We start from the raw sequence: 15,746 nt of genomic DNA, 5'->3' as shown, positions 1-15,746 counted from the left end.
TTGCTTTGCTTAATTGGGCACATCGATATCTCATTGATGCCCACATATATTGGATGCCAATAATTATAATAACTAATTAAGGAGCAACAATGCTGATTAGTTTCGAAATAATCGATCATTGAGCTAGAAAAGAAACAATTTTCTGGGATTTTGTTTTTTCTTTTTTAGCTTTGTAAGAAAAAGAGTTACGATACTTTCTTTTTGGGGTCAGACCGTCAGAGAGTTATAATACTTTATTATATGGACTATACATAGAGTTATAATAACTTTATTATACTGGCTGTACAGTATTGGAAGCTTCCAACAAAGAATACTGAATACGTACTCTTCAGATTTTCGAAAAATTAAAAAGGCGGTTGGCCATATGTTCAGTTCCAGTACTGTGCAGTGTGCTTATTATAAAATTTATTCAACGAGTAATATTAGAGCACTACAACCTTCTTAATTATAGATCCTTAATTAGATATTAATATGAATTTATTTGATTTTGATTTGATTTATTTTGATCTATTAGGCCCCGTTTGGGATTGCGGTGGAAGACCCAAAACCTGCTGTGGATGACAATTCTCAATCATCTACAACAGTTTTGGTGTTTGGTAAAAAAATTAAAAACTGCTTTTTCCCACAATTCTCAACTTCCCACAACAAAAACAGAAAGCAGGTTTCTAGGTGCTTTTGAAAGCTGCAGTGAATCACAACAACAATGAATATTTTATTTTACCCATAATATCCTCATTGATTTCTATATTTTTAATTTGTTTATTTTAAATTAAAAAATATGTTCATTGTTATTTATATTTTATATTGTGATAATTAATTATAATATTTTTTTTGCATGATTAAAATTATAATATACCTAAAAAAATAATAGACATAGTTATTTAATAATGTTGTTCTTAGAAAAATTAATGCTAATAAAAATTTGTAGCCAAAAATTTAAAAAACAAGTAAAACACCTTTTATTTTTACCAAACAAATAAGTGAAAGACACTTTTAGCATCATGTCTATTTTAGTAATTATACACAGTCACAGCACTTTTACATTAACATTTATCAAACACTTTGATACTGTTTTTTGCACTCACAGCACTTTTGAAAACATACTTTACCAAACACTCAGCTGCTTTAATTTACAGCTGACTTTACTTCACAGCTGTTTTACCTCACAACTGTTTTTTCACACATCAATACTAAACTGGCCCTTAGTATTGTTGACAACGACCCATATGTTGAGAATTAACAACTTTCTATGTCAAATTGGATCTAGACGTGTACGTAGTATGTATTCATGGTGCTGGATCTTATGGTCTTATCATGTTATATGTTAATGAAGGATCCGAATAAAACATTTGGCGCTCACTTTTTGAACAATTGTATTAGTCATATACTCATATATATATATATATATTCCGGTAAAAATATCGAAAGTGATGTAAAATGATGAATTAGGTCTCAAGTCTCAACAGAGATATATTTAAAATAGAATGAAGAAAATGGTGGAAATTAAATCTAGCTCCGTCCCGTACGTCCTATTGACGTCATCCTTGATATATGTTGTTACATTCATAAAATTAACTATTTCACTCATGATGTAACTTGTCGTTTACTCTTTTGTTTAATCATCGTGCCACGTACCAACTCTGAATCTCGATCTAAGCACGATATTGATTAGGATAAACTCTTCTCTAAGTCTAAGCGCGCAACTCGATCATCAACTCGTCTAATTTCGATCAAAGGAGTCCCTCCGATGATTGGCAGAACATGCATGGGCTCATCGGCATAAACTTAATTAATTTGTATCTAATCAAATTCATATTACTTCAGTTATTTTAACAATTTTAACATGTGGATTTTACTATAAGTTGAACTTTGATGATATTAAACAATGATTTTTACAATGTAGTATTAATTAAGAATAATGCGCAAGAATCAATAAGTTGACATTTATTTTAAAAGAAAACATGCATAAGAAAGATAGGGCTTGAGTCTGCACCAATCATGTACAGTATATATTATATCCTTTTCCTTTGAATCCTTTTTGTATTAACTCTAATGCTTTCAAAACCTTCACTCGTATCCCTCTTTGTACTTGTTTTTATTACTGTTTTGTGATAATGTTATGTTCTTTTCATATTTTGTAATACGAATTGGCATACGAGCTAATGGATTAGTCAATTTATTTTATGGGCACATATGTTTATTACTTATATCTGAATAAGAAGCTAGTTCTTGTTAGAAGACCTAAAGTTACGTTAGTGCAATCAATGTCTTTGGAACTGATTGGTCCAATTTGGATGGATCAAATCAACTGGATATAGACATATATTGCTAGTAGTACAACTGTACAAGGATTTTAAACACAAGTTGAACGCACTACTAGTTCAGTTGCAAATCTTGTTGGTTAGTCTTCTTTCTTTGCGTATTTCCTGTATTAGCCAAAGAGAATAGTAAAGAGATGTCGCTGAACTTGTTCATATTCACCTGGATATATAATCTAATATATATTTCAAATTGAATTAAAACTTTAGAAAATGGTTGTGAAACTTGGAAGAGTCTCAACTCTCAAGTGAATAAGCGAGGGAATTCTTGTATCATTGGGCTACTAAAATAAGTAGGGATGGGGGCCCTAAACAACAAGCAAATAATTGTTGTGCGGCCAATTGGGTAGCACAAGGCCCATAAGCCCAAATCCCTGTTGAGCACGCCCTGTCACCATATAAGTAAAACATGACCACATGGGGATAAAACCAGAGTGAGTACTGCCACTCCTCCTATAGGCTATATAGTCTCCTAACTTATTGCTGTGGCAATTAGAAGTTCAGAACAAAGCTGCCAAACATTCCATCAGTTGTTGCAGTAGTCCTTTTGACAACACGATATATCGTGTCACCAAAAAAACAAAAACCAGAAAAGACAACACAGTCTACTTTTACTGTTTTACCATTGTTAAACTAAAAATGGTACATCTATTCTATTCATGTCATACATGATACATCCAAATTTAAACTAAAAATCTGTATTCTAGAAAAAGAACGATAAACTTGTTGATATACTAGTCAACAATGTAGCTGCATACATGAGATTATTGTATGTTGTATTTTTCAAAATTAAAATGATTTATTTCCTCAAAATGTTTTTCCATCCTTTCAACTTGATTCAAATACACACAATTACAGTGGCCCAAAAAAAAAAAAAAAGAATACAACATAATTACACATGGACGGTGAGCTAGATGAAGCCATTAATTGCATGTCCCATCAGGTCCATGCTTTTCACGTTGAAATGAAATCCATCCACTTCATCCATGAACTATAATTTGTCTTTTTGAGAGATATTGTCAACTTTTAGCCACCAACCAGATCATGTAACTCTAGCTCCCTCTCTTCTCAGGAATGGAATTCATGAATAAGATCCATGCATGGAAACTAGCTCACAAAAAATCACAATCACATTTATCAATTTGGGAAAATTTAGACACTAAGAAGCAGATGGCAATATTCTACCCAAACAACATTATTAATAAAGTCTAAATTGAAGACATTATATGACTATAAGTCTCGTCTGATGCATATATATATATATATAAGATTTGATATGATAAGATAAATGGATAAATTCAATTCATATATGTTTAAGGAAGAAGATAAATAATATTTTCTATCTTGAAGGAAAAAGATTGAAAAAAAAATAGATTAGCTATGAGGGAAACTTATCTCTCTAATCCCACCATTTTGGGGGGGATTAGAAGGGATAAGTTTTTCCTTATGATTAGTCCATTTTTTTTTCTTTTTTTTTTCCTTAAAGTTAGAAGTTTCTTTCTTAAATATACATGATTTTGTCATTTATCCTATTATATTCAATCCTATGCACCAAACGAGGCCAGCGAGTATGAGGTCGATATTGACAATTAACAAACTGAATCCAATTGCATCAGCATTTCACCAAATCAAAGCAAATTGTGTTATCTTTGAAGAGATCGAGTTTTTAACTCATTTTAATTCATTTCAACATTTTTGTTTTACTTTTTCATCATTTGAACTAATTTCAATAGCTTACCCACCAGAATAATATTCTTTTATATGCATAAAGAACATCACTTTTTTTTAATGCTCTACAATCAAGACATAATTAAAGAAAAATAGAAAAGAACAGAAAAATAAGGGCATGTTTGGTATCCTATTCAAAAACTTTAATTTTTTCAAAAACTAAAAAACATGTTTTAGTCAATAAAACATGTTTGGTAGGGATTTGGATTCACTCTAATCTCCTGACTTTGCTAACCTTTTAATTATGGAATGATACATGTCTTTTATAACATCATATGGTTCACACTAAATGAGTTTTTTTTTTTTCAAATAATTAAAATATATTTATGTTTATAATTTTCTTTTAATTCTATGCATCTACAACAAAAAGAGAATAAGGAGGTGGGTGTGAGGATTTTGCAGACACTATAGTGTGTGAGGGGGTAGGTTTGGGGGGTTTGCAAATTGTTAGTGGGGGATTCTTAGGGCCCGTTAAAAAAAAAAAAGTTAAATACCAAACGGCCCCTAAATAATCGTATCAACGTGTGTAAAATTTTCTGGGCAAATTTTACGTGGTTGAACGCCTCACTAACCTTCTTGCTTTACATATAGCTTCGAAATTGATCCCGATGTTGTTGATATCTGGATCCACATCAATCGATGACATATTGACATCCCATTTTCTAGTACTATAAAAGATAAACTTTACAAAGGCTTAAAAATGCATTAATGTTTTTATATGCTAAAACACTATTCTAGCTCATAATTGCATCTCGATTTTAAAACTAAAGTAATGTACGTAGTGGCATGGGTTCAAATTCAATAATGATGTTTGACGCATTGTCCCCTGAATTTCTGCACAATAGGTTAAGAGAAACAGCTACATAACAAATTACACAAGAACAATCCAGCTACTAATTTTGTTTTGTGTAACCAAAACAATCCAAATATGCAAGACACACACAAGCGTGCTATCACAGTATCACTAAAGGTGTTAAACTCTTGCTGTGAATGTTGTTTCACATACCACTAAGTGTGCTATCACTAAAGGTGTTTAACCAAAACTAATTTTGTTTCACGTACATACCACTATAGTTATAATTAAACTCCTACACATATTGATATTGATGTAGTTCAGAAAGAAAATGTTGTACATGTGGTGACTGAATACAAGGACACGTGTATGGCCGAATATAGAAGATGGGTTGTGGACATGACCCGGGGACAAAGAGCTAAAAAAGCCCATATAGTTTTTTTTTTTAATCTAAAGGGGGAGATATTCAAATTTTCCTAGAGTCCAAGTTAGTTGATGAATCTATAATACTGTGAGTCTGTGACCTTTTATCTCCATCGGCTCAATCCATGAAGAAAAGTTATTAACAACTTTTGAGAATTAATGACCATTAAATAGTATTTAATAACTCACTAGATGACTCATAACAAAGTTATAAATATAAGCATTAACCACCTCGATCGGTTGGATGCAAACTCACAGGTCTGAAGAGTTTGATTCACTTCCTTCTATTTTATTTTGTCGTTCATTTTTTAGATTGTCTTTTAAAAATTATCTTTATAAAAAAAAAATAAATTAAATAAAAATAATCTAGTCATTTAACTGTTATCAAATAAATAAACAATTTTGATAATAATTAAATTTACTATTATTTGATAACAATTAAATGACTAAATAATTTTTAATTTAGTTGATTTGTGCAGAGATCATCTTTAAAAGATGATCTAGAACTAAACGATTCCGATCATGCGACTACAATGCTTGATGGGTAGGAGAAGAGATAAGGTAGAAAATAGAAGGTACCTAACATTGCTCCTCAGAAAATTGTCCCAAAACTCTTTAGTTTATGTTTTTTGTATTTTCAAACTATATATCTTCTAAAACACTTTTATCATCTATGCGTAACTTCGTATACCTCTGTACAACACATGAACTCAAGGGAAATTCTTCTTCATCATCACATATTAGTCTTAATTATTTATATTTGAAAGCAAAGATACTTTGTAGTATTATTATTATTATTATTGATACAATGGAGGCCGCGGCCGAATCACAGAAAACCAATACTTTATATTATTAATTTTATGGTATTCATGATATGAGCAATTATATTACTCTAGAGTCTAGGAGGTAAAAAGTTATATCTAATCTAGTTGTAGCACATACATGCATAATAAAGTCTTAATTAATGATTATTTTGCTCATAAACAAGGCCTAAACCTAAATACCTAATGAGAGGGTATTAATTAATTAAATAGTGGTCTCCACTGTCCAACTTGGGTTGGGTTGGGTTGGGTTGGGTACGACAATGAGAGAGAGGGATAGGGAAAAAAACTAATCTGCAATCTGAAAGAAAGAAGTGAAAGATAGATAGATATATATATATATATATATATAGAGGCTCATTCTATTAAGGTATATTTTAACTTAATTATGTTAAGGTATGACCTTGTTGGGGCTCACACGAGTCGTTTTGTGTAGATCCGGACCGTTCGCAAGGATTATTTTCATTAATAGATCATCCTTGCAAAAAATTAGCCAAATCGGAAATCATTTGTCTATCTAACTTTGATCAAACAAATGAACGGTTTTATCGAAAATATTTTGTTCGTCCATTTATTTGATCAAAGTTAGATAGGCAAATGATTTCAGATTTGGCTAATTTTTTGCAAGGACGATCTATCAATGGAGATGTAAAAATTGAACGGTTCGGATCGATATAAAACGACTCGTGTGAGCCCCAATAGGGTATACCTCAATAGAATGAGCCTTTATATATATACAATGAATGCTCTAAAACTAACAAGTTAGCAAGTTAATATATATATATATATATATATATATATATATATATATATATATATCAAAGAATGAAGCAGTGGGAATTTGAGTCCCTGGGTTTGGCTGTTTCGAACAAATTCAAATAACCAAACAATGTTAGTGTCCCTATCACACAAAAGACACCCCAACACCAACACCATCACCAACACTCCTCTCTCCCTTTTTTTTTCTTTTCTACCGCGCATTATTTGGGTCCCTCCATTGTCCCTTTTGTCGCCTATTGTCGGCTACCCTTTCTCTACTAATTAATCTCCTCCATATCTCCATGGCCAAAAGAAAAAAAAAAATCTCCTTCATATCTCTATTAATTAATCACTTAATTACCACCACTACAAATAGTTAAACTAATACAAGTATTACATCGTTTTTTTCTTTTGTTCATTACTTTATTAATTACCCTTCAAGCAAATTCCATAGGAAGTCACCCACATGTTGCTAGACTATGAGAAAGTCTTGACACATATATATTTAATAGATAGCATACAGATTGTTAAGCAATTAAATTAAATTAATTCTCTGGATGAACCAAAAGAACCCCTATGATCCCTATTCATGTATGGTCCTTTAGAGAACATTTAAAAGAGAGGGGTGACAATGAAGAACAATAATCAAGACTTTCCCATTATCAGGTCAAAAAAGAGAAACCCACCACACCACACACACTCATGATTCCATAGAGAATGAATAGAAGAACAATAAAAATCAATTTTCCTAAACAAAATCAGACAAAACTCCCCAATTAATAATACAAAGGACTAAAGTAGCATTAATATTAGTCAAAACAAGGACATTTCTTTATTTTTCTTTCATCATCACTCATAAAGCATAAAGCAATATTAATTTGCTCACATAATCTAAAGCACAATCCAAAACATTCTTTCTTCCACTAAGAGCAGCTGCAGACAAAGAGGGTGAACACTTTCTCCCTCTCTCTCTCCCTCCCTCTCTCTCTCTCTCTCTCTGAAGTCATCAACTTCTTTTCTTCCCTTTTCTCTCTTCTGAATTCATGGACACTGCTCAATGGCCGCAGGTGGGTGCTTTTATTTCATCTTTATTCTTTTTCCTTTCTTTGGGTTTGGATCAAATCTTATATATAATTAGCATAAGATCAAGCTCCACAAGTGTTTGAAATATTATTTCTGTGGGGTTAATTTTAATTGTCTCATTAATTTGTACTTCTATATGAGATGATGAGGATGATGTTCAAGGCAACTAGTAGTGCAAGTTCCATTGCATCTGGATTTCTTATGTATTCAAAGATATATAAAAGGTTGTTTTGTTCTTTATACATGAAAGCTCTGCACTTTTTTTTTTCTTTCTTCACATGTGATAACTGATAAAGGGGATGGATATATAAAAAGGCATTACTTGTTATTATTATTTGTTTTTTTTTTTTTCTTATTTTTTATCTTATTCCCTATATACGTTTCTTTTTCAGTATGATTCTCTAAGTACTGAAAAGGCTGAACAAGCTAGCTAGCTTGTTTAATTTGTCCCCACTTGTTATGAATATCTCTCTCTTTAATCAGTTTTAGATTTCTAGATCTGTGCACTAATTGATCTTTTTTTATCTTTGAACTCATTAATTAGTAATAGGGGGTCTTAATTTTAATTATTGGTCTTAATTTGTGGGGATACAATTGTTGACTAATTATTAGGAAAGTGGTGGATTGGAGAAGCCAATTATGGATCAAGAGATGGGGTCTAATGCTGCATGCACAAGGTCTATGCTAGAGAAAAGGGCAAGGCCTCAAGAGCAATTGAACTGTCCAAGGTGCAATTCCACCAACACCAAGTTCTGTTACTACAACAACTACAGCCTCACTCAGCCAAGGTACTTTTGCAAGACATGCAGGAGGTATTGGACTGAAGGTGGAACTCTCAGGAATGTCCCTGTTGGAGGAGGTTCAAGAAAGAACAAGAAATCCACTTCTTCATCTTCATCATCATCATCCTCAAAGATTATTAATAATATTCCTGATCTTAACCCACCAACTAGTCTCTCACAGTTTTCATCAATATCTCTTCACCAACATCAAAACCCTAGGAGTACCCATGAAGGCCAAGACCTTAATCTGGCTTTCCCTGCTGCTATGGAGCACAATTACCATGCTACCCCTACTGAAAACAAGTACAACAATGGCAATCAGCAGCAAAACCCAGATGGGTCTACTACTAATACCTCTGCTCTTTCAGCTTTGGAGCTTCTTAGGACTGGCATTGCTTCTAGGGGGGTGAACTCATTCATACCGGGGATGCCGCCGGATTCGAATGGAATTTATTCTACTTCTGGGTTCTCTTTGCAAGAATTCAAGCCAAGCCAGCTTGGATTTTGTGTTGATGGGCTTGGGAATAGGTATCATGGGGATCATGATCAAGAGATCAATGGTGGAAGGATGTTGTTTCCATTTGGGGATCATAATCATCAGTTGAAACAGATTTCCAGCTCAGGTCATCATGATCATCATCAAGTGCTTGATCATCATCAGAATAAGGGGCAAGCGAATCCAACTGGGTATTGGAATGGGTTGTTAGGTGGAGGATCATGGTGAAACAAAAGTAGTGTATTTAATTTCCACCTTTTTTTAAGTTGGGTTAATTACTTATTTGAAGTTGTTGATCAGAACTAACAGATAGGATAAATATGGCTTCTTTGTTATATATTAATTAATTCCTCTCTAGATGTTTTCTCTGTTTGAACATTTAATGTAAGCAAATGAAGCTCATGAATATCATGAGTTTGGGCTTGGCTTTAGAAGAGGGTTTTGTATGGATAGAAGAAGAAATGAATGTAAGGAACATGGCTTGTATTCATACATTCTTCTATCAAATTAATCTAGGGCACATGCATCTCATAATATTATGCAGTGTTAAGTATGTGTTTTATAGACTTGTATTAATAGTGGATTAGTTGCTCACTTGCTCATATGTCTTTTCTGTCTATGATCAACTGTACGTCTTGTATTACACTTGTTGTCATTGCCTCTCTCTCTCTCTCTCTCTCTCTCTCTCTCTCTCTCTCTCTCTCTCTCTAATAAAGCAGGTATGAGACTGTGAGGTGTCAGGTTTGACGTCTTATCTTTAACACAACTGAGATTCTTCCAGCTAGGAAAGCATTTCGATCGTTAGACAATAAATTGGGCACCTAAATGATGAAGCCCCACCTTTAATTTTACCTTTAAATAAGTACTATAGATTAATACATAACATAATGCATATGATATTTTATGTTGTTAGGATGTGAATTTAGATAAACATCTTAAGTTGTGGAGATTTTCCAAAACGAACGTCCCAAATTTAAATTTTTACATTTGAACATGCAATGCTCAAAGTGAAATTGAATTCCCAATATCCATTGTAAAAGTTATCTATATATATATAAGTATATAAATTAAAAATCAAACTCAAAATATATGGTCCATTTATTAAGTATTTTAGAAGTAATGGTGTTTGGTGGTAGACCCAATAGACATTCTTTAATTACACAAGTAATGTTGTTAATTACTTGTTAGTCGGGAGGGTCTTTTAGAAACAAGAAAACCAAGCTAGTAAGCAATATACCATAAATAACAATTTAATTAGTTACCTGCCCCAACCAAAAGCTAACCTAATATTTTTTTGACACCCGGCCGCTGATGGACATCAGTTTAATTTAGAGGACTCCTTCCATGACCCATCATAATTACTTGCTATATATATATATATGTGTGTGTGTGTGTGTCGTCCAATCCATCATCCACCTGCCTGCCTTCATTAGAATAAGTACATTGATCCAATCACCAGGAAAATTCTTCAAAAACCCACCTCCTCTTTCTGGTCTGAGGGTGAGCATATATGGGACCCTCAAACATTCCTCTGGTTACGTGGGGTCCAGGGAAGCGTGTTGATGAGTACTATTTTCTCCACCAACTCAATCCCTTTCACATCTTGTTCCATCTCTTATTTGTTTGGTATATATTTCTTATTGATTCGTTCTGCTAGCTGCTCTTGTAATTCTTCTTTAGGCAAACATTGTCCGAAACACCATTAATTCATGGAATATATCACGGTAGTTCACTGGTTGTAGTGTTTTGAGATTTTACTATCTTGAGAATTCCGTGTGAGCAAAAAGTAAGTAGTAGGGAAAGGTAAATATGTCAATATCTAAGAATCAAAGATGTGTTTGTATGCTACAAATTTTACCTATTATAAAAATTTTCATGAGCTTAAAATGTGCAGCAATTGGGCCACAATCCCACTCAGTTTTAGGCCTTTGAGTGTGAGCCTCTTTTCTAGCTCTAGGTGTTAGGCTCCTCTCCATTCATTCTAGTTTTGGTAAGTTATATATATATATATATAATAGTAATGTTAGGGAGATCATATTTTGGATACCACATGTATACCACTTCTCTAATAGAGTTAGGATTCACAATACAGGTAGATCTCCCCTCTATTAAAGAGTGATACATATGTGATGCCAAAAATTTGGTATATTTAGTATTATTGTATATATAAGTGATAGTGTGGAACATCCCTAATGAGGTTGCATTTAATAAGTAACATGAACGATGGCTATAGGGGCTGCACAACCTAGCTTGACCCAGTAGTACGCACTAGGCATTCAACACCATTTTATATACAAGCCACAGCATTTTTAAATGTATGGCACATTGACCTTGGAGTCCATGTGAAAGAACATTGAGCAAAAAAGGATAATGAATAATAAAAAAACTTTGATTCATCATATCACCATCCTTCTTTTTGGGTCATATCTATATATCATAACCCTTTAATATCTTATAGAATGCTCAGCTCCATAACTTCAAACACACAAAGAAACTCACAATGTTGCGAGAACTTCACCCTACACAAACAAAAGGAAATTCGACCAGCCAACTGTTGAAAATATATGAAAATTATGAAGAGAAACAATGTCAAAATATGTGATATGCTCAAAAAGCACCGTGATATTCCAGATACATAAAATTTCTCTACTGTACAAAGATAACTCAATACAATTATTCCTTCATCTAGGAGGCAGCTTGAAAAGCAGTCAGCACAAAAAAACATTATATATTTGGGTATCCCTCCAGTTCCAACTTCTATACAAAGATATAACTTTTCCTCAGAACAAGGGAATGATATGCGACTTCTGAACATGTCAACCCAAATGTAAGCTCAACTCATATATCTCCATTGATTCCAAAGATCCGGACTTTGTGCATATTGGGGAATTTGGCAATAACTAGCACAATGACTGCAACAGTGTTGAGAAAGAGCATCGGGTGCTGGTAGTCAGTTGTGTGTGAGGCTATCAAGTACCTGATAGGAAAGAAAGAAAATAAAAATGTGAACTAACATGGTTTTCATTTAACTAAAAATCTTTTCAAAACAAGATCCTAGTAAATTTATCATCTTCAGGACTGGTATTGGTCAACTGATAAAACCATACATGTATTTCACCTAGCAGGGCCTGAGTTTGCAAATCAGGTTCCTATAAATCATATCATAGGCAGCACTGTCAACAAAGACAGTACTGGTTCAGAAGTTTTGAGACATAAACCAATCGCTTAAGTAAATAACTTTTTTTTTTTCGCCATGCTTCATATGTAACAACTCATTAAACAAATACAACGGGTAATGCTGATGGCCAGAACAATTGATTTTCTCTTACAGTAAACTATCTAAATCTAATAAGCTATCTTTTTGTGAACTGTGAAGAAGAATGAGCATTCCATGTCATAGATCGATGTCCAATAAGGGAGCTTCACTCCTGGTATACCTTTGCAACATGAATACTCCATGGTTGGGCATCTAACAAACTCCATCCTCATAATTTAGTTGGGTAGCCAATTAAGCACATGGCTAGTAGTGGGCAAATCCAACACATCACAAATCCATACCAAATTTATGATGTGTTCAACATGCATACACGAATCATTTGATGCTGAAAACAGACACTAAGGTCATTCTGAAGTGTCCACAAGCGAATAGTACAGGTCGAAAGTCGAAACAAAGAGGATACAACCTAGCTCATACCCAGGATTGTAAACTGCTCCATGGGCATTGGGCAGAGTAATCTAGACAAACTAGCTTCATGAGCATGCACGCATCAAAATTGAGGTCTCATACACTTGTCAAAAAGAAGAAAAAAGGAGTAGTAGTAGTAGATGCTACTGATATGAGGTGTCCATTATGGTGACCACAAACAAGCAAACTGTGATACATGGAGAGAGCAAAATTTGGCCTGAACTGGGAGATGGCTGTTGTAAACTAGATATAATCAACCAAATCAACAAACAGATTGCGCCCAAGTTAATCCCAAAGAGCCAATTAAGCAGAACCAGAAGCTCATTAATATATCTAAATATCCTTTCCTAAAGTTTTCCCTTTTTATTTTTAATAAAAAATTTAGGAAGTAACCAAGTATCCTTCTTATTGCAGTTGGCCACCTAAATGGCCTGCTACACAGTTCTAACTCACATACAGAGTTACAGACTTAGTTTTGAATTGGACCCTTTCTTTGCGTGACCTGAGCCAGCCTCCCAACCTTTTTAGAGTAGAATGTTTTGGCCAGTTAAACAAATATGTGTGTATGCAAAAAAATGAATGCTTGTAAATCTGTGGCAACTGGCTTTTAGACACACACACAAAGAGATCAGAGGTGGGCAGGCTAATCTAAAATAAAATCATGAAGAATAGCCAAAAGGTTCAGTCATATCAAAATTTAGTGTCAAAACTAAAAAAATGCTATTTTTATAGCATAAAAATTAACTTACAGCACCACAGGAACGACGGTCAAGAACTTCCTGTTGCGGGTGAGCTGCTTTCCATTATCCATCTGCTCCCACCAAGTCAGCCCATTGTAGATCCCCTGGTCTTCAGCAAAGGGGGTTCCTTTCTTCCAGTGGAAGAACTGATAGGTGACCTGAAGAAGAATCAGGCTCCTCAGATATGGTAGATGGAGATGTAAATAAAACTAAACTAGAGATAAAAGGTCAAACTAACAAAGCAAGAATGAAGACAATACTCAAGGGTTCAGATACATTGTATAAGCAAAAGGCTGTAATTGGCCCAAGGCGTCAGATCAAATACATTATGTAGGGAAAAGACTGTTGAATGATCATACTCAGAATAATCATATTGAAACTGGAGGGAAACAAAGTAAGAGAGAGAGAAAGCTCAAAGTAGTTTAACAAAGTTTGCAATTCTAATAAAAACCGGCTCTTATGTGCATTAATTGGATGTGGAACAAGGCTGTCTCACTAATCCAATCCCTCATTATATTAGGAGAAACGCAACAACCACAAGACCACAAAATCAGACGATTTGTCTATTTTGTACACACCCTACAGGGACATCCGATAAACTCGACTCATTCTTGAACTCTCAGGTTCCAGAATAGAGGACATAATGAGTACTGTCAGACACGGGAACAATAACAGATTTCAATAAGAATAACAATGACAATGCCCCAATCAGTAAACAAAATTTGTGGACTTGAAAATATATGGACGGAAGATAACTACGAGAAGTTGGAAATCCTTTCATGCCTTTACCTTCCCAAAATAAACTCCTAACTGAGTCTCATAACACTGCTTAGCTCAGTGAAGGTAATATTTAAATTTCTAGACCAAATTGAAAATGAAATGTAAGATTCAAATGCAATTTCTCTACTTTCACAAGATTATTGTAGTAATTCAACTAAGTATTGAATTTAATCATATCCATGCAACAAGGCTTCACAACATTAACCTCGCTCTCCAAGCTAAGCTACCAACATATCCCAAATCCAGTTCATATCCTCTACTACAGAATAAATAAAGCAAGTCCTACCTTCTTGAAGACATTTACAAACTCGGTTTTCTCCCTCCATACAATACCCACATCAAACAAATAACTTAGACATTGCACCAACCCCAGTTCAACATCCAAATACATAACCCAAGTAGAAATATCTAAGCTACACCAAATTACATGTATAGAAACACAAAGTATCATTGAGCTAAATTACTACAACATGGGATTTATAGAAGATTTAACTAGAAGTTATTACTTGATTGATGTAACCATCAAATCAACAAAACAGAAAATTTCACAAACCCAAAAACCCAATTGAACACAGCAGACATGAAAACCACACGTGCATAAATACAATTACATATTGGGGAGGGAGAGAGAGAGACATACCACGAAATGAGCGAGATTGACTATGGTCCAAGCCATTCCAGGAGAGCAGCCAAAGATTGAGAGCACAAGGAGCCAAGAGAAGAAGAGGATGAGAATATAGGTGGTCCAAACCCCAGGGTACATGAACCACTCCGTGTTCCTATTCAGATCCGCAGGTGGCACAGCTTTCACATACAGATTCGCCATCCAAAGATTCCGTTCCTGGGTTTTGATTCAGATACCCTTATGGTCGAAAATTCGAAACCTATTGTGGGTTTTGATTGGGATAAGCTTGAATTTGTGTACTGAATTGTAATTTGGTCGTTCTGGGTCTGATGGTTAGAAATCCAAAACCCAAAAGCAGAGTACTCTGTTTTTTGTTTTGCCTTTAAATAGTGTGTAATGTCTCCGTGGGGTTAACGACGGAGGCTTAGTGGAAAATGAAGGAGAGGAAATTGATATCGACAGAGTAACCCGACGTCGTTTGGTGGTGTGTTATTGAGCTAATTTGGTTGTTAGCCTTCCCTACTTTATAAGGCAACTAATTATTTTATTTCTTGTGCATTATAAGATAAAGAAAAAAAATTAGTGGTATTGGGGTCCTAGATCCCTGTGAAATTTTTACAAGTTAGTTGAATAATTTTTAATTTATAAGTAAATAGCATATGATTCTTCAATTGCTAATAAGTAAATAGCACAATCCCTTGGGGGTGTGATTG

The 15,746-nt window shown here is 34.0% G+C and overlaps 2 protein-coding genes across 2 annotated transcripts; one reads left to right on the top strand and one right to left on the bottom strand.

Annotated features, from left to right (window-relative positions):
• The first annotated feature begins 7,765 nt into the window (after positions 1 to 7,765).
• DAG2 (Dof-type zinc finger DNA-binding family protein) lies at positions 7,766 to 9,562 on the top strand. Its single transcript, XM_086236713.1, has 2 exons — positions 7,766 to 7,909; positions 8,538 to 9,562. Exons 1-2 carry the CDS (start codon positions 7,886 to 7,888, stop codon positions 9,429 to 9,431), a joined length of 918 nt encoding a protein of 305 aa, XP_086092839.1. The 5' UTR covers positions 7,766 to 7,885; the 3' UTR covers positions 9,432 to 9,562.
• A 2,193-nt stretch (positions 9,563 to 11,755) lies between these two features.
• On the bottom strand, positions 11,756 to 15,435 carry LOC147290404 (ORMDL family protein). The gene is made up of 3 exons (XM_086236187.1): positions 15,049 to 15,435; positions 13,638 to 13,786; positions 11,756 to 12,180 (listed from the first exon to the last, which is right to left on the bottom strand). Exons 1-3 carry the CDS (start codon positions 15,232 to 15,234, stop codon positions 12,042 to 12,044), a joined length of 474 nt encoding a protein of 157 aa, XP_086092313.1. The 5' UTR covers positions 15,235 to 15,435; the 3' UTR covers positions 11,756 to 12,041.
• Between the last annotated feature and the right edge of the window lie 311 nt (positions 15,436 to 15,746).

Source organism: Dryas octopetala, chromosome 3 (assembly GCF_963921425.1).
Source record: "Dryas octopetala chromosome 3, drDryOcto1.1, whole genome shotgun sequence".
NCBI lineage: Eukaryota > Viridiplantae > Streptophyta > Magnoliopsida > Rosales > Rosaceae > Dryas > Dryas octopetala.
The sequence above is the reverse complement of the archived record's forward strand: the minus strand, read 5'-3'. Positions and strand labels throughout refer to the sequence as shown.